Genomic DNA, 27,915 nt, shown 5'->3' with positions numbered 1-27,915 from the left:
CTCTATCTTGAAAAGGATTTTGTATGTTTTTAAGTTAATATGCTGTGAAATCATCAGGACTGCCGGCAGTGGTTCAAGAATGTGCATGTATCTTCAAAGGACTCAGACCTAAGAAAACCACTTGCAGATCAACAGGATAGTTTTGAAATTTTTCTAAGATTTGATGCAGGGCCAAACTTTGTTGTTAAGAAGAAAATTATTTTAGACTAGCCCAGCATGTACATAATCAGATCTAATGGTTGAAACCTAGGTAGGTTACCATACTGAGCTAATACAAATTAGTGCATTTTGATAATCGCACACAGAGTGGATAAACAGAAAGCGATCAAAGACAGAGCATCGCAAATTGGACTTTATTCATTTATCACTACAACTGTGTGATTTGTCACTACAACTGTGTGAGTTATAATGATGTGTTTAGAACAGTTGTTTGTGGAGGCATTGTATGTTTTATGGAGTGTTCACTTTCAGAAGTTGTTTTTTCTTAAGAGGAGAGCTAGTTTTGGGAAGTTAGAAAGCGTGTGAATTTATTCTGCTTCTTCACAAGAACAAATATGTTTGCTAGTGCTATACAGCTAAGATTGAAGATTTTGTGTGCATGGTGAATAGAATAAGTAAATTAGCTAGCACTGTAAATTATGAAGTCTTTTGGCCTTTTAAAGATATGGGTTTAAGTTTCTGGAATACTATTTTTTAATTATTTTCTAAGCTGTACAAAGATCTGCTTTGCAGTCTAGAGGGTTAAACTCAGGTATGTTGATACCCTAGCAAGCTTTCTCCCTCCCAATTCCTGAGTCACAGGAGCTTGGGAAGCAGCCAGGAATTTCACTAGACAGGACAGAGATTTTTAAGCATCGCTGTGCGCGAGATCTATCACTGACTTCCAGACAGGCATTTACATAAATGAAACAAAAGATATGAGCTTTGTGCTATGGGTATTTTCCCCTACTTATGGTTTGTTTTTTTTTCTGTCGTTTTTGCTTTATCCTTTTTTTGTTTATTTTAGCTCATATTTTCTCTTTTGAAAGCATTTTTCCCTTTTCCATTTTGTCATGAAAAGATAAATTTTAAGACCTCAAACAGGAATGCAAAGCTTTTCAGTTATGCTACCTTTGCATAATAAAACCCTGAATTAAATGTCAGGGTTTTAATTATTGCTGAAGTATGCTGACAGGTGAGACTGGATAACTCAAGCCAAGATTAAAAGGTGGTAGAAATAACTATATTAGAGATATGTTGTTGAAAGAATACATATTAGGATAAGTTGTAGTGGGCGAAATGATTGATTAGGCTTTTGTGATGTGTTTGGTTTTAATTTATTGGTGGGTGAATTTTGTCTGAGGGCCAAATGCCCACCCAGCCGCTCGCTCACTCCCTCTCCTCAGTAGAGCAGGAGGTGAAAATAGGCTGAGAAAGCACATGGCTTGAGATAAAGACAGATTGCTGTCACGGGCAAAACAGACTCGACTTGGGGAAAATTAATTTCCTATTGCCAATTAAAAACATGCAAGCAGCACCTTTCCTTACCCCCTGTTCCCCACATCAACTTCACTCCTTTGCTGCAGACCGCCTCAACACTTCCATGAGGAGCGGGGGGTTATGACCAGTGTGCAGCAGTTTCTGTTTGCTGTTTCTTCCTCCTCACACTTTTTCCTCACTCTGGTGTGGGCCTTTTCCTTCAGGAGAAGTCTGCACCAGTATGGGCTCTCCATGAGCCACAATTCCTGTCAGGAAAATCTGCTCCAGCATGGGCTGTCTGCAGGCGATAACCTGCTCCTGCACCATGGAGCTCCTCCATCTGCTTCTCTGACCTTGGTGTTTCTCACTCTTTTCAGTCCCTCCTCCTCTCTCTGTCCAGCATTCTCTGCCCTTTCCTTAATATGTTTCCCCAGAGGTGCCATCAGTGTCACTGATCGGCTCCGCCATATCCTACAGTGAGTCCATTGTGGTGCTGGTATGGACCCACCTCTCCTGACAGGAGCCAATGCTGCAGCCGCCTTGCTGCCAGCACCTCCCCATTTACACCCTGCACAAAATGCTTCTGTTTGCTTTTGGTTTTTCTCATTCTCACCCCCACTGAACTGCCATTACATAGATTAGGAGGAAAGAGATATGCCAAAAGGTGCTGCAAACAAAGGGATGAACTTCATGTTTTCCTGTCGCTTCCTTTCTGCTCATAAAGAGGAAGTGAAGGGATTTTCATGACTGCCAGCTATTGCCTTTCGGTCTATTGTGAGGTAATCATCTACCTTTCTACTGATCTGAATTTTTCTGTGTGGTCTTCCACCTTTTTCCTTGTCCAAATTCTAGAGATCAATCTTGATTATAATTCATAGAATCATAGAATGGTTTGGGTTGGAAGGGACCTTGAAGATCATCTAGTCCCAACCCCCTGCCATGGACAGGGACACCTCCCACTAGACCAGGTTGCTCAAAGCCCCCTCCAGCCTGGCCTTAAACACCTCCAGGGATGGGGCATCCACAACTTCCCTGGGCAACTTGTTCCAGTGCCTTACCACCCTCAGAGTGAAAAATTTATTCCTAATATCTAATCTAAATCTACCCTCTTCCCCTTTGAAGCCATTCCCCCTGTTCCTATCACTACATGTCCTATGGTTAGGACATGCAATCTGCTCATCCACTGCTACAGAAACTGTTCCTAATGGTTTCTCTAGCTTGTCTTGCGTCTTGGTTAGTGACCAGCAAAAATGGGACTGGAATAGTATTTCAGTTTTTACAAATTCTTTAGATTTTTTTAGGACAGAGTCCAGCAATATAGTTAAGTGTATGGGTGTGAACAATATTACTGATTTCAGTAGGGCCGCTGATGTCCTCATATTTAGGCACATGCTTGTCCTTGTTTGAGGCTGTAACCAGTAGCCACACTCTAGAATTCAGTGTGTGTTATGCCCTTGCCTTCAAAACCCACTCCACTTTTCCATTCCAACACACCTAGAGAGCCTGATGGTAGAGAAATACCTGCAATTTCCCAATGGTTTCTGTTATAAAATTGAGGTTTTCAGTCATTTATAACTTCACCGAAATGTAACACCACAGACCAAATTTTCCTGTGCTGGGTATCTGAGTAAGGTTGAATTTTTGTGTCAGAAAATGTTAGCTAAAATGTTTCTGTGACCGAGAGAAATGTGTTTGTTTTTCTTTAATCTTGGAGGAACTCTGCTGCTCTCATATTTTGGAGCAGGAAATGCAGCAGAAGAGCTTTCTGGTTTGAAAGCAGCTACTGGCATTTACAACGATCCTCTTTGCCAGTATTCGGGAATGCAAATAAATTTGATCAAATCATGAGGTTCTAAAAATTACATATTGCAAGTGATATTCCGTACAATGCTGTATTAGAATTTGGCAGCTCAATGCTGTCTATATTGAGAACACACTGTTCTGCAAAACTCCTGTATGTGAAACCATAGAAAACTGGATTTTGTCCTTATTTCTGCCACAAAGCAATTGGGTGAGGCTAGATAAGTCTCTTAAAGAGTTCTAAGCTGGTCATTAATTTTACATTATTCCTTCTCAGAGTGCCTTATTTTAAGACTATTTAGGTTAGGTTTTTAGTTCTGGACAACTCCTATTCCTACAATGTCCTGAGAGCTGTTGGAAGCTAGTAAAAAGGCTGCATATTTGGTGATTGTGTGAAATATTTTAGCCACTAAAATGGCTTTAAAATTATAAGGGGCTTTTTTATGCCTAACTGTCCTGCATCTGTGCAATTGGGTTTGACTGCTGTTACACCTCAGAAAAGGTTAGAGGTGATGCTTTTATTGTTTTATAATTGCCCTTCATATATAGGCGCTGTCTATTTTGGGCATGAAAGGAACAGGGCCTCAGCAGGATTTTTCTTAGGACTTGAAGGAACATCAAGACACCAACCAGTCTGTTCTCCTCACTGTGATGGAAGTAATCTACCTAGGTAATACCTGGTAGGTGTACTGAGAGCTTTAAGAACAGGCTAATAATGGCAGATGGCTATCGCTTCCAGTGTTTCAGAAACCTTATTGCCAGAAAGTTTTCCTTTGCATCTAACTGAAATCTCCCCTGCCTCTGTGTAATGTAGTTAGTGGTTGTGTTAAAACAAACACACAGTTAAGGTTATGCAGACAGCTTTGGATTTAACGCTTTTTAACCTGAAAGTTGATTTTATATGTGTGAAATGATCAAACGTAGTATATGCTGAGACTGAAAGTATTTTGCATCTGAAGATACCATATTTTTATTTATGATTCAGTCAAAATAAATTAAAATAATCGATGATTATTTTGAAAGCAAATTACTGGGACTACTATATATCTACCGTGGCAAGCGTTGGAGAGATGAGAGTGTCTTATAATGCCAGAATGAGTTGTGTAAACGGGGGTATTTATATACTCAACGGCAACAAATCTTTGAGAGTTTTTTGTTGGGTTTGTTTTTTTTGTTTTTTTTTCTTGGCTGAGTCTCCTCTGATCCCACTTCTATCCCAGAGGAGGAGGAGGAGAAAACAAATGTTCCTATCACACATGTTCCATTATTGATTTTCATTCGAATCTACCCAAAGTCTTCTGTGCTGGAAATAATTAGACCCTGTGAACAGAGATGAAGCAAAAATCTATACAATGCTGTATTGCCAGAAATGAAGACAAGGGTGCCTAATTAATGTTGCATATAGAATGCCTTTTCAATGAATGGGTTTCCCTTTCTCAGAAGCAGCTCAACAGTGGTTATGTCACAAATTTACTGTTAATTAAATAGTGCTCACTGTTTGCCTGTAGAAATGGCATGGAGGAAAAAAAAAACTGGACAGCAGCAGCATTTTACAGGATCTCTGCAATTAGAAGAAAAGCCTATGAAAAATAAACTTGTGGGTTTCCTATTGATGGCAAGGTACTTTCTTCTTTGGATTGTCTCAAAGTTCTTCAGGAACCTCTAGTCACTGAAGAAGTTTGGACATTTCAAAAGTTGGACTGGGAATGTGTTAGGAGGGTTAAGGACAGGAAAAAAGTTCTTGGGATCTGAGGTTTAGGAGCACGGCTCACATCCATAGGCAGCTGGGTAAGGACTGTTCAGAAAGTAGGAAGCCAGTAGATTAACTTTTCTTTGACTGAAAGGTGGACTGAAGGTGATTTAAGTAAGACTGTGTAACACGTCTTGAGAACTGAGAAGGCAGATACTTGGGAAGAATGCAAGAAAGGTAACCTATGGAAAGTTTTCACAACCAGCGTGCACTCAACTAATAGCAGAAATATCTGGAGGGAAAAGCTGGAGGGTATCTGAAGTGTCTGAAATAGATTAAGAGAAAACATAAGCTTTATTTGTATGACACTCTTTGCTTGTTTGTTTTCTCCAAATAATGCAAAGATAACGTTGTTCCCAAAACAGAAACATCCGGTCTTTTAACTGCATCATAGATAGGCCTGAATCAGTGATTAAGCTTCCTGCAGTAGCACATGCTGTCAGTGGGTTTGCAGCGGGCATCCTCTCCTCCCTCTCTAGTCTTCCTGAATCCACTTCTGCTTCTTTTTCCCTAACTGTTCCCCTCCTACATCCAGAGGAGCTTAGGACCTTGTTGCTAGCAAGTAAAAGATAGTCCTGCACTGGGCTTACTTCTGTGTGGTGCATGGCCAGGTGCATGCTGCATCCTTTGTTTTAGGCCGAGAGAAGAGTGTGTGTAGCAGCCCTGATGGATTAATTTTTATAATTATTAGCTCACTCATTTTTCTGTGAAGCTGGTCTCCTTTTTGGCAGTCACAGAATAACAATGCTGTGTGCCTATGCATGCTGCAGAAAACAGCAATGGGATTTTTGCTGTGTCAGTTGTCTCTGGTAGTAGAGGGATTCTGGGAGAGTTGTCCTCTTCCTGTAATTTGCAGGCCACTGGCATGCCTTCATTCAGCCTTTAATTCTCCCCTTTTATCTCTATTCCCTCCTTGCTCTTCTAGATATCTGTTGTGGCCAATCTAAGTGATATGATTGCTCTCTGTGCATCTCTGGAGAATTTAAATAGCATCATTCCGTCCTTCTCTTTTCTCCCTATAAATGCAAAGGAAGTTTATCTTCTTTAGGCAAAGATAGAAAACATTTTTTTTTTCTCTCTAAGAACATCGAGAATGGGTAAAACCCAGGCTACTTGGTTGAGCAGATGAATTCAACTGATGAGTCTGTAGGAATCTTCCTAGACTGTGCCTTAAAACTGCAAGAATAGATGTGTTTTCTGATGAAAATCTAGTTCACATAAATATGTTTTTACATGGATTTGATAGAAGGAATTTTTTTTTTCCCTCAATATAGTAGAAGCTGGGATTCTGGTTCAGGAATTGTATGAAATAGTTTGAGTGCAGGAGAAAAGTACTATTAAAAAAGAGATTTTTATAATAGCCTGCCTTCTAAGACCTCTCTTTTCTTCCCATTTGGCTGCTTAGCATTGTCTCTCCTCTCATTCTGTTTTAATAAGCGTTTTTCTCTGCAAACTGTCAGCTCTAATGCACAACTGAAATAGGTGCACACATAGGTTGTGATTCCTCGCCCCATTGTTGCATTTTGATTCTGAACTCCAGACGTAATCTATTTAAATAATCTACTCCTGGGACTTAAGTCAACTCCTAGATACTTTTTGATGTTTGACAAATAGTGAAGCATTACAATAATTTAAATCAAATAACCAAATCCATATGAAATACACTACTTGTTATCTTTCCAACAGATTTATTTTCTTTGCTGGATCCATTTTAAGCTGCACTGCAGTCGTCAAATCAAAAATAAACCAAGTTTTCAGTATAGGGGTGTGATAAGTGTATGATTTCCATTACATCCCAGTGTGCTACATAATAAAAATGAAAACATGTAACACATTTTGAGTATAGAATTGAAATGGATTTTCTAACCTAGTCCTAGTGAATAGGTGCTGAAGTGATGGCAAAGACTGTAGCTCCTGGACTGTAATTATCATTTGAGTTATTTCTCTGTGGTAGGAGATGCTAGACCTGTGGGCACAATTAGAAAAAAAAAAAAAAAAAAGGCAGAGAGTACTTTTAGTACTTTTGTCCTTTTTCCTTTTGGCCATCAGCAGCAGGCTGACAAGCCAATGCTTTTGAAGTTATTTTAGGTGTAGGAAGATGCGATTCACATTGGTATGGCTTTCTCATATGTTACCTTGTTACGTGTTTGTAAGAACATAATCTAACAAAGTATTTTAAAACATATTTGAGTGTTTTAATCAACTGGAACTTCAAGACACTGTAAAAACAATTCTGGCTTCACAGAATTCAGTCATGTTTTGTTGTTTCCTTCAGTAGCAGCAGAAACTGGTCTACATAGCATATATTTTAAATTCTTACAGGCATAGAAAGCATCACGGCTTGTTCAGTCCATCCAGAATCAGAGTCCACTATAGTTGTTGCCCTGAGTTAAATGAATCTCACTGATGTGTATTTCACATAAAATGGAACCGATACAGAATATAACCTGCCTTTCTTTTCTCTTGTAGCTTGGCTTTACATCCCCAAAGAGACATTGTAGTCACTGGCCGTGATGACCACCTCTGGAAAATGTGGGCTTTACCTGATGGGAACATCATCGTGACAGGTGAAGGTCACACTGATTGGTTTTCAGGCTGCTGCTTCCGTCCAAGGTTAGTGCAAACAGTCCCCTGAACTAGCACTAATCCCTTCTGGGGAGTACTTGTTTGCTCTTTCTTTGTTCACTGGCCTGCTTTGATGACTTTCTATTCTCAGTGTAACCCTGCGCTCTCTGCTGAATTTCCAAACATGTAGATAAATGTTCCTCTGGCTTTCAGTGTGTTGACTTAAGATTGATTGCTTTTAGTATTTTGTACATCTTAAACTTTGTCCATGTGCCAGTGCACGTAACAAGGAGTAATAAGCTTTTTAGGCCTCGCTGTATTTATTTTCTCTGTGTTCATGCACTAGAACACAGTTCCATTATTAATAATACAGAAAAGTTGATTTCTTGTATTAGGCATTATTTGTCCTATGACTAAGGGTATTTGAGTTTACCTAGAGAATAAGAATATGAGCTTTCCTCCTTTCTCTTTATACAGATTTGTAGCTGAATTAATAGATGAAAGGGAACATTGAAAGTAAGATATACATATTTAGGTTACAAGGGTCGTGGAAATAGGCCAAACATAAAGTAGATTTCTTGGTCATTCTGTTGATAAATAGAATGCCATTTTACTCTCTCTCTCAAAGAAAAAAAAATCCATTTGTTAAGACTGAGCCTCTATATGTTAGAATGATTTTGCATCAGATTTGTGAGGCTGCAGTTGTAATAGAGTTCTTTACTGTTAATATAATAAAGGTCTGCCAGGTTACTCACCTGAGGTTTACTTATAAAAAGAGCATTATTAAACCTCCAACCTTGTATTTTCATTGTCTTTATTTTATGATGCAATATTAGCTCTTTCCTTCACGAGAAGGAAAAGTATCCTATTTAATTTCATGGTTCCTCCTGATTTCTGATATTGTAATGTGTTAGCAAACACACACAATCCTCTAAACTGAAGAAAATCCCCTCCCTGTTTTCCAAAACTCAAGAAATCATGCTTTATGGGATGAATTAATTCACGCAAGAATTCATGCTTTCTGGGATGAATTAAACATGCACTTACTCTTTTCCTGCATCCCTTTCTCCTATGAAACATAAGCTTTTTCTTAAGATGCTCATGTTTCACCATGTTCTCTTTTTCCTGTGTATATCCTTAGAAATAATTTTGTATATTTAAAAGAAGATAATAATATTTGAATTAAATAATGACGTTTAATACAAGAAGGAGAGAAATGGAAGATTGTAGGAAAATTTTGCTATTACTGAATGACAGGTTGAGCAGAGTTTGTGAGCACGCTGGACATCCTAAGATAAACAGAATGCTGCCTTACCTCTTACCTGTTATGAATATAAAACTCATCACAGGGAAAGAAAGGGAAATACAATTAGAAGAACATGTTATCATTTATAGAGCTGCTGGGCATGCTAATCAGATTTCGATAATGCATTGTTACCATGACACCCGCTGACTCAGAGACTCAAAACTATTTTCTCATTAGTCTTTGACCAGAATACAGTCCTTTCAATAGGCTTTCCTATTTCTCATTCAATTATTGAAATTAAAATGAGTTGAGGTACATCATTATTCTCTTGCAGTATAAATTGACTCCTGCTGATTGCTCTGGAGTGATTCAAAAGCAGTGCTGTTAAAATATTGTCTTCCGTTACTGGATAAAATATATATAATGTGACAGAATACATTTAATCATACTTTTTTTAAAAAAAATAAAAGTAGGAGACTTCTATATATCAGATGTTCCAGAAGTAAAAACAATTAAATAAAAATGTAAGTTTCTCATAGAATTTTTCTGGAATCAAATGTAGATAGCCTCTAGTTTTGTTCACATTTTAAAGATTTAAAATTATGTTCATCTAAAAGTTGAAAAGAAAAATATTTTTGTGGCAGTGGGCTATTAAATTGCGATCCAGAAATCTGGGTGGAACTCCCACGCTTCTACATCCTTTTCTTTTTGTCCTCTGTTAGATCATTTCTCCTCTATTTTTCTTCTTTCTGTAAAATCAGGTTTAAAACAATCTCCACCTCTGGTCTGAGAAATACTCTATGTGTAGTGATAGGGCGTACATGCATGCAAAGTCATGCACACAAGTCCACTTCCAAATCATTTGTGGACAGCATCAGAATAATTCACACAGGGACATTGAATGTACTAATAATTTGAGGAGAAACAAATCTAGAGCTGTGATGTGAATTTAACTGGTGCTTTTGTGCATACAAATGACTTAAAATCCCAGAAATCCATTTTTACATGTTCACAGTGTACTCTTACTTGAACAAGGGTCTTTCTCATGGTTGTCTTTTGGCCACTACTTACACAGTGGTGGCACAGGTGCAAGTCTTGTTGGTAGCTGTGAAGATCTATAACCTTCAAGCTAAAGGTGCTGTTGGGTTTATATATCCTCAACTTCTCCAAGCAATGAGAGAATGTGGGTTGGTAGTAGGAACTTACCCGTATACAATAAAAAGGTAAAGGTATGGTTTAGGCTCTGGACCTTGCCCGCTGATTCATACCTAATAGTGATGAGGCTTGTCATTTGAATCTTTCCCAGTACAACATTATCCTTAAGTATCATAATGCCATTGAGTCTTAGGGACAAAGGCCACTGAGTTTCTGAAGAGTTGTTGGATGGAGGGCATGTTGGAGTCTCATTTTTCCCCTCACTGACAATGTACTTCACTCGATGATTATTTTTGCTTAAAAACACATCTCCTTCACATCTGAGCAAAGTAGAGTGAGGTGAGAGTGCATGGTTTGCTGAAGCTCCGGGGTCTGGTGGTGTATTATTTTTGCATTGTACCTAGTGCTCTTCAGTCTGTACAAAGGGTCCCCCCTGTGTTCTCCCTGCATGACAGTGGCTCCCAGGACAATAGATGAAGGGGAGCAGACTAGCTCTGTGCATGTGAGGAGAGCAGAACATGTCTGTTGTGATGCTCTCTGCAGATCTGAGAGTAGAATTTTGCCTTAAGCTTTTAAAATAAAAGTAAAACTTCAAACGGGTCCTGTCATCTACAGAGTAGAGCAGCTGGACGGAGGGAGGAGAACAGTGCTTCCTTTTTGAAGATCAGGTGACAACTGGTCAAACTTCAAAATCAAACACTATTTTTACTCCAGTCTGGCTGAATAGTACTTTGCAGATGAATTGCCTTTTGCAAGTTCCTGTCACTGTTGAAAAACTCAGGAATATATTCCAACTTATGTTTTCTATGTGTAAAGGAGTAAGGGAGGCAGAATGACTCCTGAGACAGTCATCCAGGTGGGCTTCATGTTATAAATCTGGGTAGCTGGAGAAGAACTGAGTAGTGTACCTGTGGGTACCAGGTGGCCCGAGTGTTTGGAATAGCAGACGAAAATCTGCATCTTCTGCCAGTTTCCGGAATAAGCTGAGGATGCTAATGCTACACCTTTAAGAACCATATTCTAATTACACTGAGGTGTTTCAGGGCATGTACAAGATTTATTTATCTTTATTACTAACCTTCCTGGGTGGCTAAAGAATCAAGCTGTGCAGCATAGCAGAGGTGTTTGTTAATGTCTGATAAAATCCCAGTGAACAGTAAAATATTGTATTCTTGCTCCGCATGTGTGCTGTTATAATATGTAATGTCCTTAATATATCATAAATATTAATCAAGTCAGCTATTCTAAAATGTTTGCAGCCCTCATGCAAACATTGTTTGAGTCTGTGGAACACAATGAATTTCTGAATTGGAAAGAAGTACAAACTGTAGGTTCTTAAAACTATTTAAAACTTGTACTGAAAATTGTCAGCCCCTTTGTAATGTCCTGTTCACCTGAGACAAAAGCTGAACGGCTTGTGTTCTTTCTGTTGCTATTTTAACTCTCACAGTTTCTGAGGAAAGAAATCAAAACAGTTATCAATTTGTTTATTATACTAAAAAATACCACAGCAGTTGAACTGTGTGGATTTTCTTTAAGTTCTGTTGCTATTGGAAAACTAGAGGTGGGTATTGTCTCCTCAGCAATTGGGGGGGGAAGATAGCATAAGTACATTCATGCATCAAGCATCTTGAAAATAAAGGTAGTTAATGTTTGCTATCTTAGGAAAAGGTGCCAGTGAGGGGATGCAAGAGAAAGATGAGGTGTTGGGCTAAAAGAACAATCCATATTCTGAAAGAACAGAAGCAGCTGTAGAATGTGTATCTCAAAGCTGAAAGTGGTGATGTCGCCCTGATGAAAATCTGTGCATGGATAGATGAGAAAGAAAACCTTGTAGAGACAGGGTGCAGAAGGAATTAGCAAAATATATTGAGGGTGGATGTGAGGACTCGGAGAGTAGTTGAATGGGTTGGGGAGGGAATAGCAACTCCAGGTGGGCTTGAAATCACACAAGAAGCTTTAAGAGGAATTCTGTAGCACATCAGAGCAGACTAAGGAGAGGGCAGTGACTTTGATGCTCCCTAAGTGACTGGGGGGCTAGGCATAGTCAGCAATGAAATATTTATGAACGCTTGCTCTGCAGGAAGCTCTGAGCACCTGTCTGTAAACCCAAGGGCTCTTCCAGCTGTGTAAAGCTGAGCAGCACAAAATCACTACTGATCTTATGCTGGCCAATACAAAAGCAGCCAAGAGCTGCTCTTGACTTTAGCTGATCTTGACATTAGCTATGCCCTGTCTCTAGTGGAAATTTAAGGCTCGATGGGGAACAGGATACAATTTGGAAAATCCAGTTGAATGCTTAGAACCTCTTCCAGGCTTAAAGTCTACAGTACTGTGTGTGACTGACCACCATGGTGGCCTCTTGAGTCTAAGTCCAAAATGGTGCTGACAATCTTGAATGAAAGGGGCTGAGTTAGTGATATTTTCTCAAAGTTTTAAAGAGCAGTGATTGGTAAATGTGAAATTGTGGAAGTAAGACTCTGTCAGTGTGGAAGTACGAAAACTTCTAAGGTTTAAAAAAATAAATTCCTGAGCAGAATCGAAGCCAGAATAAACTGAGAAACTGAAATGAATTCTTGCTCAGGTAAGTCCTTGATTTTATTTTTTACATGATTTTAAATTTTTTTATCGTGTCATCATTTGGGCTTGTGAAGAAACTATCCAGAGATGGATTTCAATGTGAAAAAAAGGGTCGAGTGTAAAGCCCAGCAGAACGGTAATCCAGAAATGGAGGGAGGGTATGGAGAAACCTGTGAAGAGTGATGGGAGAGAGGGGCAAAATTCAGGAGGGAAGGCATTCACAGAGTGGAGAGGCAGACGGTATTTCAAGACAGCCATGATCAGTTGTTCAGAGGTAACAGGCAGAATCTGACACTGCTCGTTGCTCACTATGTCTCAGAGGACTTGTGCTTGGAAAAGGAGGGAAATGTTGTTGAGGAGTAAAAATCAGACTTGGCAGCTTGGCAGGTACATGTACAATTTCAGAATTTCACAGTGGACACGCTTTTGTAGTTTGAGAGCCCATAGTGCTTTGATTATCAAGGTGAATTACAAGCAAGGGAGCATGCTTCTTTTTTGTTCTCCACCTCTACAGATCTTAGCTCCATCTGGACTGAACTGGTGAGGAGGGTCCCATTACTGGCAGATGCTGATGTGTCGAATCACACCAATCTTCTTGCCAGTTATAATATTCTCATATATCAGTGTGTGGTAAGAAACATCTACAGGAGACAGAGTCAAACAGACAATCTGACACTAAAAATAAAAGGCTGCTTTCTGTTTGGTTACATATTGCAAATAATATTTTTTTAATAAGTAAAAACTGTACATGGCAATGAAGCCTCAGTAAATGAAAAGCATTTGATGACACATTGAGTGACTAGGTTCTTTAGTCACAATAACACGATAATTTAAAAAATCTACTGATGTTGAATATATTCCTACTACTACTTTAATAATTCCTAATGCCAGTCCGAGATTTATTTTTATTGCTATGAGAAGAAACAGGAATTATCTATTACACCATTTTGTTTAATGTACTGACTTTCAAGTATTGATGCAATAGTTATTTGGTGAAACTAGGGAGACTTCCAGATCAAAGACTTGCTACTTAAGTTATGATGCCAGGATCTACGAAATGTTGCTACAAGCTAATGTTTGTTAGTTTTAGATAATACAGTAGCATTTGTCTGTGTGTAAGCTGTAATTTAACACTAAGTTGTGTGATTTGACTATGCTACTGGATGGTCTTTCTAATTAGAGACCTTCACATACACTGCTGGGACTCTTAAAAAAATCTGCCAACAAGAAGAAAGGAAGAAAATTTTGGAGTCAATGATTTTAAAGTGTTGGGTTTTGTTACTACCCATCCTTAGGAACCTTACTGCCCAGGCTGGGTCTACAGTCATGCTAAGGTAACACCGTACCTACTCAGGACCAAAGGAATTCTTTGAGATGTCGAGGAAGGAACAGGCTGAGAATTTGGCTCCATCAGGGACCCTTTCAAATTCCATTATGGAAAAATTTCAGCTGTGATGTGCTCAGGTACGCTCCTGTTTGTTGTGCTCCAGATTGCTTTTCTGGTGTCATTAAAGAATTGTGTGTGTTTTCACGGGATTATTGCCCAATCCCAAACTTGTCTATGCAGGCCCTGGGCCTCCCAGATAATTCATTGTGTAGGCACTGTATTACTCTGCAATGTGCTTTCAGTTTGTTGTCTGCTTCCAGAAGAGTTAGCAGTACTGAGCACATGGTGCCCAGGTGACCTACAGATGTGCAGCAAGTGCAACACCTCCCAGAGATGTTTAGAATTGTAGAATCACAGAATGGTCGGGGTTGGAAGGGACCTCTGGAGATCATCTAGTCCAACCCCCCTGCCAGAGGAGGTTCACCTGCAACAGGTTGCACAGGGTGGCGTCCAGGCCGGTTTGGAATGTCTCTGGTGTGGGAGACTCCACACCCTCTCTGGGCAGCCTGTGCCAGTGCTCTGCCACCCTCAAAGTAAAGAAATTCCTCCTCATGTGTTCTGCCCATTCAGGGAACTGCTGGATTCATTATGGACAACAGAGGCTTCTGTGTACAGGAACCCTGGAAAAGGCCTGAGGTGGTCTCGTGGTCTCTTGAAAGTTTGGATAATGTTTAAAGTATGGAGTACCATTAATTGCACCTTTCAGCCTGGGAGTAAGGAGCTGCAATAATGCAGAACTAGCCTTTGTAGGTAAAAATACTCATGGCTTGTGACCTGCAGATACACATGGGGGAGGAAGAGACCTCACTGCCCCGGGAGGTTTCACAGGGGTCATTGGTAAGAGAAGTGCTGTGTTCAAACAAAGAGTAAGACTAGTCAGGCAAGCTGCTGTGTAGCTCTAAGAGAGTCAGGGAGGAGGAGGAATTAAAATGTCAGTGTTCATCCTTACTGTCTGGCCACAGAGCCAACCAGACTTACGGTCCCCTCAATGAAAGGACCTCGGATATTACTGTTAATATCCAAGATCACCGTCCAAAAGGAGTGATCTTCAAAAGATTCTTTTCTGGTAGTTTTTAAGTCATAAATGTAGAGTTCCACGTTACACATTAAACAAGGCTGAGGCTTAAAAGCCTCTAACTCCACTCTAAGCATTAACATAAGAAAGAGTTGTAAGATTCATGTTAATCACAAAGGTCTCTGCTGGCTATCAGTGGAATAGAAGTATTCTGATTTATGCCTTGAAATAGAGGATTTAAAACCTAATCCAGGGTTCACTGCAGAAACAGATTATTTTATTTCTCCTTTTATTACTAATGATAGCTATTAAAGAAATGCAAGACAGTCTGCTACATTTTACTTAGGACTTTTGAACAGCATTTGTATTGCAAAGGCATAATGATTTAATTTCTTAGACAATCTTGGATTCCCATATAGTTCAACAAAGCCTTCAGTTACCAGATTACACGTTACATGTGACAATGGTTAGAACCTTCTTTTGAGCGGCACAATCAATTTTCAGTCATCTAACTGGCTTTATGTAACATATCATATTTAGCAGACTAGACATGTAAGATGTTTTGTGAAACTGAGCTTATACAGGAAGTCAAAAGAAAAAAATATTGTATCCATTTATTCTGCAAAGAAAACACTATTTCAGAAGCCTTTCAGTCAGTTAGTTCCACAGCGTACAGTATTAACTGTTTTCAGGTATAGCAAAATTTTAATTTCAAAAGTTGCTTTGTTTATTTCAAAATCTTTGGCAAGCTTCCTACTTTTGATACAAGGCGGCAGTCTTCACATAACATCATTCTCTCTTAGGCCTACGAAGCGTACTATTTTTACTTCGCAAACATGTTTGAGTGGGTGGGCATTAGATTTCCTTTGGGATTCTCAATCTCATTATTTTTATCAATAAAAAGCCTCTGCTGGACAAAGGAATAAATCACATATAAATCAAATATGAGAGATTACATGAGAAGCTCAGCTTTTGCTTAGTCTAATCCAATATCTTTGGCCAAACGTCTCAATGTCAAAGGCTTTATAAGTATTCTACAGGATCAGTCTGGCAAAGAGAAATCAATAACCAGGTAATGGATTTGATTAAAATTTTTCCCCTTCCACCCACTCCCACAAGCCAAATGTTTCTACCCATACTAATCTCTTCTGGCATGTGTAACTCTTGGTTATTCTCTGTGGGGTTTGGGGATATGTATATAAAATCATATATCATTTCAGAGGGCTGTGTTAACTATTGGTGAGTATCTGTTTTAAGAAAAAGCAATGTGTGTATCTCATACTATTTTTGTCTAGAAAGATCAGTCCTGGACTGTGCTTTTGGAAAATACAGGATGATAATAATTGTAACTTGCTGTATGTTTAGATCCTGTTTTGTTGTGCAGAAGTTGCCTTCTGTTTTTCTGCTCCTGCCATGCTGAGGAGCTTTTTCTTACGCAGTCCAGGGTACCCAGCAGATGTCCAGACTTCTGGAGATTTTCTTTGTTGCCAAATCATCAGGTGTCTCCTTTACACCAGCCCTTTTGGTCTTCTGTCTTTGAGATGGTTGTATCAGCATACCATGGGCCGTCTGTAACATTTGGCTTCAGAAACAGTAATAATTAGACTGTTAGTGTTCTGCAATGATGTTACTTTGGCTTTAAAGGAGTATTTTCCCATACTCCTTGGAAAAAAAAAAAAATTACTATTGCATATGTTTTGAAGTTGAGTCACAGCTGCTTTAGTTATAGAAATTTGTTTGGACTTTGTACCACTTTTTCTCTTTTTAAATATATGCTTCAGTTACCAGAACTGTCCTTGAAAGCTATTCTAAACTAGAAATACTTTGCAGGACAAAAAGCAACTTCTTTCTTTTATATCAGGAACCTTAAGAATCTATCATTATATTGATTTTAAAAAGCAAACAGTGCAGTTCCATAGTGTGGTTGCTGAATAGGCTTCACTTTTCATCCAGAATGACCATGCTCTAATGAAAAACTACCTTTGGCTTCTATGTCGTAGTTGGCGGAAATATTGACCACTCAAAGTTCGAGTGATTCACTAATAATATCTCCATTACAATAATTCAGCAAACAGCAGGAGAGAGAAATGCTGATGACAGTTGAAGAGGGGAAAGGGAGGAAACTTGCTGACAGAAGAAGCAGTCCTCCTATTGAGCAATTTAAATGTATATTTGAAATAATTACAGGAAGAAAATATATTGTAATAAAATGCTGTGCTTTGAAACTGCTCTGTAGTTAGTTTCACAGGTAGCTTTACACACTTATTGAATTTAAAAACTGGTGATTGAAAACCTGTTGAAGTTTTTGTGTAAAACTAATAAATAGTAGGAGACCTTGCCAATATTTAAGATAAACCGCAACATCTTATTTTGAAGAGCAAAGATTTTATATCACAGCCATTTTGTTGATTGTCTTGTTAGATATTTTCTGCTGGTTAGCAAGTGTGGCTCAGATATTTAAAAAGCCCTTGTGCAGTGGGAGCTGGTTAAAAGGTGTCTGGAGTCTGGTTGTGGTTTTTTAAGTGCTTTGTTGTAGCCTTTAAGGCATTATTGTAACTGAAAAGAAGTAAGGTCTCTTGCACTTTAGAAATGTATGATAGGATGCTTACGCTGATTGGCTTTTCTCTTTTTTTGTTTCTTGTGTGTTGCTAAGGAGTTGCAGTTGTAAACATCGTGAAAATTGTAGTTGGTTTCTTCATTGGTTTTCTGTCTCCTGTATGTTAGTTTTCTTTTGTGGGGGTACATAATGAGAAAGTTCAGTTCTCTTTGTCTTGGTGAAGGGAGAAAGGAATGTGGCTTCTGAAATGTAAATCTTGTTTCACAGGGCATATGAGCATATGCCTGCTTCCCAGCAAGCTACCAAATGACATGTTTTTCCAGAGTACCTCAGAGTTAAGGCTGAGTGGCAGTTTGCTTTCACTGAAAGCAAGGACTGCACTAGGAAAGACAGTTAAAGTTTCCTAAGAGGGCAAAGAAGAGAGTTAGAGGCAATCTGCCTCAAAGCAATTTTACTCAGACTTACAAAACACCTAGAGAAATGCCCAGAGAAACACCAGTGACATTAACTCTGACCAGCTCTCTGTGCTTGCTGGAGGATGCTCAGTCCTCAGCACCCCCTTAGCCAGATGTAACACCAGAAGCAGCGCATCCCGCCAGCTCACTCTGCTCGGAGCAGTCGCCGCTCCGGCAGTCGCTCAGCTGCTGCTGCTGAGTGAAGCCCCATAGCTGGTTTGCTCCTCAGGAGGAGACAAGGGGCCAGAGGGAAGGACTCAGCCCACGGGTCACCGGCCAGAAATGTCAGCAGCTTGAAAAATGGAAGCTGTGATAAGACGAAACCCTCATTTCTGTAACTTTCTACTGAAACAAGTTGTTAATTCGTACAGCTATACATCTGAGAAAGAATTGCATTTCCCTCACAAAGCAGTGCCCCTTGATTTTTCGCGTTATTTGTAATTATGTAATATATTATATTGGATGATATTTCTATACTCTTCTATGTAGAAAATATGTAATTACCAAGATTTTTTTTCTTCTTAGATGTTAAGAGTCTGGCCAGTCACACACATGAGGACACATATTTTCTCAAATAGAATTGAATCCTTGGCCACAGTTTTTCAAAGACTTTTCACTGAAAAAGTGAGAGGGGGTGCCACAGGATTGGTATGTCAATACTCTAGTTTTGGTTTTGAAACAGTTTTAATATGATAAAAGCATATTCCATTTTGGTGAAATCAAACAATTTAATTCAAACTCAGAATTTCTTAGGGAGGTCATACTGGGTTTCTGTGGTTTCTTTTATCTGATCTTTTGATTGTTCGTTTGCTTTTTTTTTTTTTTTTGATGAACTAATGCCATTTTTACTGATTAATTTGTTGCCCCTCCATCACAAATATGAAACATTTCTTTAAAGCCACTTTCAAAAAGACCTCAATCTTCATACCCACAGTATGAAGTATTTGACTTTGCATACATTTGAACCCCTAATGGGAATAAAAAGATAGTTAGTCTTTGCATAGTATTATTTAAATTATCATTTAGCTACCTTATATTTATAATATGTTATTTAAATTTTATGCTTGTCTATAAGGTAAATAGTTTTCAAATGTACTGAATGCTTTGCTTACATAGAAATAATCTCATTATTCTTAAATGATTGCCTTGTGTCTCTACACTTTCTCATTATCTGAATTTTAGACCTGAAAACAGCCATATTTAATATTGGGAGCATTAAACCAATCTAATCATATTGGTTGAAAAGGCATAATGATTATCTTTATCGGTTTCACAAAACAGGTGTCAAGTTTAATCATTCTCTTTGCAACAAAAGTTTATTCAGTTGTTCAAATTCAGTAATATTTTGATGTGATTGTTTTGACTCTTAGAAATTAAGAGGAAACTTACCAGTCAGCTGTGTGGGTAATTAGATCTGGTGTTTACTTGAAAGAAAGAAAATAATTTCTATATGATAACCACTTTGATAGGGAAAGGGAGGAGGAATACACAGTTGAAATCTCTTTATAGAGTACCAGTAAAACAGTATACTTCTAAACCTATTAGTTCAGCTTCAGTGAAGCAATGAATATGTTCTGTGAAAGTTTTGCAGAAATTTGCCTGCTCATCCTGGAATTCTGGGGTTTCTTTTCTGACACCTCACCTTGATTTTCAGTTTCTGCTATTGCTGGTACAGCTGCTGCCAGGAAGTCACCAGAAACAATTCAGTTTTGTGGCTCTTCAATTCATTTATTTAGGTTGAGAGAAAAAGATGCTGTTCACCATGATGGCTTCAGATTTTGAGTAGTTTAGGTTTTCTTCTAGCTTCATCAACATCCCTATTTGGGGATGAAGAGTTGGAATTATAGAGCACTAGCTACATCCTCACTTGGGGTGGTCTCAGTTTCGCTGGTCTGATGCTGTGTTTCTGCTGAGCGTGTTACTCTCATTCTATTCAGAGTTGTTATACACATCAAAACATCTCTCTTAATAGAATCTCTTGTGTTATGTTTCTTTGTGTGCAATTATAATCTTGATGCCTTTAACATTCTTGGTTCATTATTGTTTTCTTCTGTGCAATAAAGGCAATTGCTTTTCCCTAGAGTCTGCTGTGAGGGTTCTAGTGGAGTAGCTGAGGAGATATCTGTGTTTGTTATATTGTTAAAATGTGTGTTTCCTAAAGTGTATCAGTTAAAATAACAAACATTAGTGTTAGAGTTGACTAGAGAATGGCAATTCAATTGAGGCAATATCTAAGATATTTGAATTGGAAATAAACCCCATATATTTAGAGTGTTTACAAAAACTGAATTGCATCAAAATGTCTCGTTTCAAGGTAGGAGGCTTAGGTTTAATATAAATATCACATCGATTTTTTTTTTTAAAAGATTTTAGAAGGTGAGGGCACTTTTTTATCAGTATGGCTGACTTACTTGGTTACATCTCTGGCTTGAAGCATTTAGACAGAGGTTCAAATCCTTGTGTTGCCTGGTGCTGCAGGTTTTTGCTATGCCCATGCCAGTGCTGTGGCTGGCTGCTGTGGAAGGGGAGGATCCCGAGTCTTTCATCCTCGGTCTGTATCCAGCCACTCACTTCCAGTCCCTGGGCTTGGAGAGCTCTGGTGCACAGTGAGCCTGTTTGGAGAACTCGACTGCCAGGAAACTTCATTTCCATTTTTTCTGCAGGATTAATTTTCCACTAATATAATGCTAATGAGGGCAATGTGTGTCTGAGGAACACAATGTGAAACCTCATCCTAGTCACAATGATCTATCTATGATGAAAAATAGAGTTCTGAATTAGATGGAGGAAAAACTTGATTGCTGGTTTGTCGTGTTTGAAGTCAGGACCTTCCCTTTCATATAGTAGCACCAGTGTCCTTCATTTATTTCATCTTGCCAAAAATGATCTAACCAGTCCAATTCAGTAGATGTTGGAATGACGAGTGCTTACTGGTTGGTGATACATTGCCTTTAATTAGATATTTTAGCTCAAATATGCAAAATTCATCATTGCAAGGATTTAAATATGGTTATTTTAGTCCTGGATGATACTTAATTCTGTTGTATACCTGTGGCATTTCCTAATGCCTTTCTTTTGTATTTAATATGCGGTGTTTTTTAGTAAACCATGTGGAATTTATGCCCTAACTCTTGGCTAGTATGTGTTGGGATCAATTACTGGAGATTTGGGATTTCACGGCATGAATCTTGTTTCAAGGACTAGACCTTACGTTACTGCTTTCAGTTGTGAATTACTAAAAGTCATAATTAGCATGCAATAAGGTTTAATGGTTGAAGTAAGGAAAATTTGTCTTGAGTACAAACTCCAGATATGAATTGTAAAACTGTCATTTATTTGTTGTATTTATGTATTGTTTATTTTCCCTCAAGATGTATTATTGCAGGAATTTGGATTACTTTATGTACAAAACAGTTGCAGCGGCACAAGTAGCAGGGGGAGTTGACAAACTGTGAATGAGCACTGGGACTTGTTTGGCTGTTGAGGACGTGGGTGTGGAACCATGTTCTTAGCTCGTTGTAACTGTATTCTTTGCATTTGAGTAGTGTGTATATAAAATGAATGGGGAACAGAAAGAAAGAAGGCCACAGTATATGTGTCCACACTTTAGATCAGCTTTGAGAGTTATAAGGCCACAGTATATGTGTCCACACTTTGAGAGTTACTGAGTTTGAGGTTTCGTTTGTTTTGTTTTTCCCCTTTCTTGAGCAATCAGGTGTTAGATTGCATGGCCTTGTGAATGGAAATTCAGTTTTCATACAAAGCCTTTATGTGAAAGGATGGAAGATTATGTTACTTTTGGTATGGTGCTTTCTCTTGTACCAACCCAGGATTCTGTTTATGTTCAGCATTTCCATTCCTCCTCCACTCTTGGACTTCAAATTGTTATCAATCACTGTTGCCATTAACTAATTCGCTGCCTTTGCTTATGTTTGTATCTGTAGGGCATGGCTTAGTAAGATCATCAGTTGCCCAAAATACACACACTTGACTAGTACACTGTCTTGTGTATTTTCTTGGGCTTCACTGTTGAGATCATTACACAGCGTGAGTTATATATTCTTCCAGGTGCCTGGGAAATGTTCAAATCCCAGTGCAGAACTTTCCACAGGCTGTGAAATCTCTATGCACTCACTGAAATCTCTACGCATATGAATATGCAGCTTAAAAATGATGCTTTGTACAAACATGCAAATGGGATTAATGGCTGTGGTTCATTACTGGCTATTGATTGAGATTAGACATCACTGGACAACCATTTGGGGTTGATAATGGATTTGAAATGACTGATCCACAACTTTGTGTTTCAGAGGAACTGTGACACAGGATTATCATTGTTAATATAGGTCATAAATCTGTTCTGTTCATGGAATTCATGTTTCTGATCTCCTTCCAAACCACATTTTTCCCTACTTCAACAGCCCTTCATTAAAATTTGAGGGTTTGGAATCACGCCAATGGAAGAAAACCAACACATGCTAGATGGGATGGATGTTCAGATTAAGTATCACACGTTATTAGCACACTATTTAATGTATGTTATGGATGTTGATTGGTACTATGCAGGATTTTATGTGAGCTAAATACACTAATTTCTGTTTAAAAAATAATAGTACATAGGGAGAGTTTAACTTATATTGACATTGAGGGACAATATTGGAATGGTACAGAATATATAACATTTCTGGAAAATATGGTAGCTTTGCAATGTTTACTCATTATATTTAATTTGAGGCAAAATAATTATTCCTCTTTAACTTAATGGAGGAAGAACTATTTGGCAATATCCTAAAGCAAGATCACATGACTGGACCCAGAAACTGCTTGCCTTCAGCATAAGCAGCCTAGCCCTCTCACGAGCTAGGGTCCTACAAGCTCCCTGCTTCAAATGGGGTGCCCAAATGCTCCTACACCTTGGAAAACAGATGTAGAATTTTGGTGTAGAATGCTGGACATGCACTGGCAGAAAGCTTTTAGGAGAGACTTTTTAAAAAAAAATATTTAAAAAGAGGTTTTTTTAGTTAAAAAGATAGCTATTCATTGGTCTTCAAATCTTGCATAGAGCCCTGCATTGTTTAGTGACTGCTGTCCTGCTAACATGCATTTTGTTACATCTAATCTCCAAGGATTGTAACTAGTTTATCTTTTGTCTTTTCATTTTTATTCCTTACTTGGCATGCTTCCAAAGCCTCCTAAAAGGCAATTTTGCACGTACTAAAAACTGCCTTCTACCAGGTGCCCAAATTATTTTAAAATCTCATTTAACCACTTTTAATTACATGGCATTGAAAGACAGCTGACTCATTTTTTATAATTTAAAAAGACTAGCCTGTAGTGAATGGTAACACCAAATATTTTTGCAGGAGTACTGAGCCAATCTTAGCAAGCTGATGGATTCGAATGTAGCAGGCCTGACTGTGGTCTGTATAGATTGTAACCTGAATTGCAGCAATCTGCTACCTTGTGGACATAACAAAACAAAATCATCATAACGAACCAGAAAGCAGAGCCATAGGCTGTGTTTAGAGCAGGCCAAAACCTTGAAATAAAGGAATAATTGTGCATTGGGACAGAGGCAAGCTGGTAAGAGCAGTGGGAAAGGTGCCAAGTGAAACAGGATTTTGCTGTGTGCGTATGGCTAGATATGAGAGCTTCTGTCATCAGTACTCAGTTCAGAAAGGGGAAATGCCTTAAAATATGGTGGACTTGTTTGGCTGAAACCTGTTTATAAGTGATTTGAATTCATTGTCTGAAAATTCATATATACCACACCGGGACTTTTTTTGGAAGCAGGAGCATGTTATATTTAAATTTTTGCAGATGTGAAATTATCGCTTTTGAAGGGTAATATAGCCTCAAGGAAGTTTTAATAAAGAAGGTGAACTTAATTAAAACAAAAGGTTACTACTTCTATGATGCCTAGTCCCACTGTCAGTCTTATCTAGAAGCAGCAGTGGTATGCCAAAAGATTGCTGCTTTTTTTTTTTCCCTTGATGTCGCAGCCAGCTGTGAGCCAGGTAGAATGGCAGAGGGAAACAGCTATCCTGTCTCGGGTCAATATATAAGCATGAAATATGATAAAAAGATCTAGCAATTAGGTAATGTAGAATGAAAAATTACCTTGAGTTTTGCACTTGGTATACTATGTATTGACAGTTTTCTGAAGATTTCCAACTGATAGCCTCGTGCCACAGGTTTTTGCAGGATGATTGCATTTTTCTTCTCAGACAAAAAGCCGCGTGCCTGTGTACTGTTCACCATCTGCTGGTTATTGCTGTGCTTCCTGGCTTTGCAACTTCTTCACTGATTTATAGAATGTCAGTTTATGATTGATTTTGCATTTTTGAAATTTAATTCTTTTTTTTCCTCAGCTTTGGTGATAAATGAGGAAAAGAAAAGGAATTTTTGTATTTCTACTGCTGCGTATTCTGGCATTCACCTTCTGTATAAATGACATTTTATGTCTATTAATAAAACAGGAGTAAAATTCGTCTTAAGATTATTCTGAAGGATGAAACATATTACTATTACTACATAAGATGTGTATTAGATACATAGTCCATGAGGATAATGAAAGCAACACCCAAAATGAACCATAGATGTCAAAAAACCTAGGGGTTTTAATAAGAAGTGTCACTGTAAATAATTAATGTGACTCAGAGTTCCAGTAACAAAAAAGAAGTGAACTATATCTCAAGTCTGTTTCAAGGTTACAAAATCCATTAGGAACAAAATCTTTGCTCCTGAGTGTTTTGTTTAAATTCAGGCTAAGAACACAAGGATGGCTGCATGTGTTAAATTCTTCTGGACCATCATCCTTTCCCCAGCAGTGAGTACCAGGGGATGCCTAAGAATGGATAAGAATAGGAAAAGCATTTGTGAGGTTCTGTCTTAGTACCCTCCTGGACTCTACTTCTTATTTCAAAGCTTCTTGAGCCAGATGCAGTTTTCATGTAATACTTGATGTATTCCTCTTCCAGGACTTTGTCCCATACTCCTTTGTACCCACGAAGAGTTGGATCCACATCGTCCTTTATCAAGGAACTGTGCAAGTCTCCTGCCTGATGTGGAAAAAATCACCTGTTGTCTCTTCAATATTTTTTATGGGAACTTTTAAAATAAAATGTTGACCCCAACCTTTTTTAAGCTCAGCCTGATCTTCACCTTCTCTGGTGAGAAGAAAATGAGGGGCTATGACAAAAACACACCATAGCAAAGTAGGACAATAAAGAAGAGTTCTGGTGATTGCACAGCTTAACTGATGTTTGGTGTTTTCATCCCTTACATTGTTTTTAGTATCAAATGGGGAAAGAGAGTGTTTAAATACAGCTCTCATAACGCAAGTTGGGGCCCCATTGGTAGGTATATACTTTCCTAAGTGTAACTGTCAGGATCACTGTTTTTAACCTTGTTTCTAAGGAAAATGAAGCTTATAAGGATGCACTCTCCCCCTTCCCTATGCTACTTCTACGCATGTTCCTTACACCCTCTTCATGCTCTCTAGTAACTTTTAACCTGCAGGCTAATTCTGACAAAACTTGGAAAACAGAAGTCTAAAGGATCAATCAATTCCTGATATATTTATTCAACCAACAGCTAGGATGGTAGAGCAAAGAGGCAAAATATAATTCCATAGGCATTCAGGCTTCATTAGTTCTGTTTTTCATGGAATAACTCAGTTTTTCTAGACATTTACTTTCTTTATCTTTCCTCTTTGGCCTAACATAAAATGTCAGTAAAATTAAAGTAATCTTTAACAGTATTTGCAGTTCTTCGCTTGGGCTTTGCTGTGCTTAGGGTACCTGTGCTGATACTGCAAATAGTATAGTAGCTTTTAGAATTTTGCTTTAGAACAATTGCATTAATAGAGGTAAATAAGAGACATCATTTTTCCAAGTAAGCAACTGGAATACTGATTGTGAAGTGTTTTTTTCAATTGTCATGGTAAAAGACTGTTGATCCTTTAATGTTTTAGACTGTATGTTTAAAATTTGTTGAGTTGCTGATGCTTACATTGTATGGTAAAGTTCCAGTCAGATGCCACCTGTTTTAATGTGTTGCTTTGAGAACCATTATTTGACAGCACTGTGTGTAGGGCTTTGCCTTTTGATTTCAACTGTAATTGTCTCAGGAAAGGAGCCGTATCTTAGTTTGTCTGCAGAACTCTGGGCACGTCCACAGCGCTACATAAATAATACATACAAATGCCAGTACACAGATGTTGCTACGTTCTCTTAATGCCATGTAGAATACAGTAACAAAATTGTTGTCTGATTCACAGCACTGTCCCTGACAACTGCTAAAAATAATATTCCTGCAATTAACTCTTAAGATGGGGTGGACAGAGAATCTACCTTACTATTATTTACCAAATAAACAGTAGAGCAAGATGTTCTCTCTCTCCACCAGTATTCTGAATAAAGCTGACCGAGAATGCTCAGTGGTTATGAAGAGGTACTGCTCCAGTCAATGTTATAAGAGGTTGAAAGAGGGATGTCGTAGGCAGCTAGATCTAATGATGCAAATGGCTTTCTCCTTTATTTTGGCTGGTGCAAAATGACAGTCCTCGTAAATTTTGAAGGATGGGATCTGCGGTCCTGCTTGGCAGCTGATGTTGTGAAGCAGAATAGCTTGCTAGTTCTATGTTCCGCACCGTCTTCAGAGGTAACCTGAGTAATCCCCCTGGAGTTGCTCAAAATTCAGATCTGAGTCCATTGTCCAGAAATATTTGAATGAGCTGCAATATTTGAAGCTGCTTTGACTGTTGATATTACTTTGATTTTTTTGTTGATATTACTGATTTACAGGGCAATGCTATCAGTGTAGCCACTGCCTCCATTTGACTGGTATTCCAGAAAGGTAATCGGTCACCTGAAATGTTGTAGAATAACTCTGTGCCAAAGGCTCATGTTGTCACTGAATATGACCCTTAATTATTGATGAGTCTACAACTCAGTAAGTATTAATGGAGAAGGATCTTTTAGTGAGAGCAGTGAAGCTGGAAGAAGGAGGAATATATAATGAAAGGAAATGTGTGTGTTTAGAATATGATGGAGGAAAGATTTGTTAAGGCTTGAGAAAATAATGCTCCATCTGCTTTTGTGGAACGCAGAATTAACATTTCCAAAGTTTTTTCCACTGTAATTGTTTCTGTAAGGGCAGGATTATAGAAGCAATTAGGAATACTTGAAATCAGTTGAAAGGTAGAACTGTGTGTGTATTTAGTATTTAAAAAAATGAAAGATCTGTAGACACAATACAGGGGTTACGTGTGTCATAGTCCTTCCATTGCCTAGGGCTTTTGAAAGTTTTTTCTACACAAATACTTTGTTCTAAACTATACAGGCATATTTCATCCCTTATAGTGCTTTTATCTGCCAGAAAGTCCAAACAGAAACCCCCCAAAATAGACCCAGCAAGGCCATACAAACGCAACTGATTGGGTCCATATAGCACCATACACACATGTACTGTTACTTTCTCTTAAAAAAATTACTAGCACCAAACAAATAACTTTGCCAAAGTTGGCAAAGTTATTTCCATATATGTGAATATATTTCAAGTGACAGAAAAAGATAGGAATTTCATTGTTCTTGTCTCCTAATATGTTGTCTGGTTCTTTGATTTGTTTAGTAAAAGAGAATTAGTGTTTTATTATCATCTGAATTAAAGATATACACACTGCACAATTACTTGGAGCTTTATCTGTTAGTGATCAATCTTAAATTAAGATGGAGATTATGTATATTGCTGTTGATAACTAAGGCTGAGCATCTAATGTCATATTTCCATATGTTCTTGATATAAAAATCAGTATGCGTTTTGTTTGAAAATCAGTCATACGGTAGAGGACTATGTGGGTATCATAGACTGTTAAATTGACAGCCTAAATCATTAAAACCATCTACTTTTCCTGATATTTTTTTTTCCCCCAGATAATCTTATAT

The 27,915-nt window shown here is 38.3% G+C and overlaps 1 protein-coding gene across 1 annotated transcript in view; it reads left to right on the top strand.

The window, feature by feature from the left end:
- The window catches only part of SPAG16 (sperm associated antigen 16), a 326,638-nt gene that overhangs the window by 209,412 nt on the left and 89,311 nt on the right, over window positions 1-27,915 (top strand). The window contains 1 exon segment of the mRNA XM_009887597.1: window positions 7,478-7,621. Within this exon segment, the coding sequence (XP_009885899.1) occupies window positions 7,478-7,621 (144 nt within the window).

The sequence above is a fragment of the Charadrius vociferus genome, unplaced genomic scaffold (genome assembly GCF_000708025.1).
Source record: "Charadrius vociferus isolate BGI_N301 unplaced genomic scaffold, ASM70802v2 scaffold136, whole genome shotgun sequence".
Classification (NCBI taxonomy): domain Eukaryota; kingdom Metazoa; phylum Chordata; class Aves; order Charadriiformes; family Charadriidae; genus Charadrius; species Charadrius vociferus.
The sequence above is the reverse complement of the archived record's forward strand: the minus strand, read 5'-3'. Positions and strand labels throughout refer to the sequence as shown.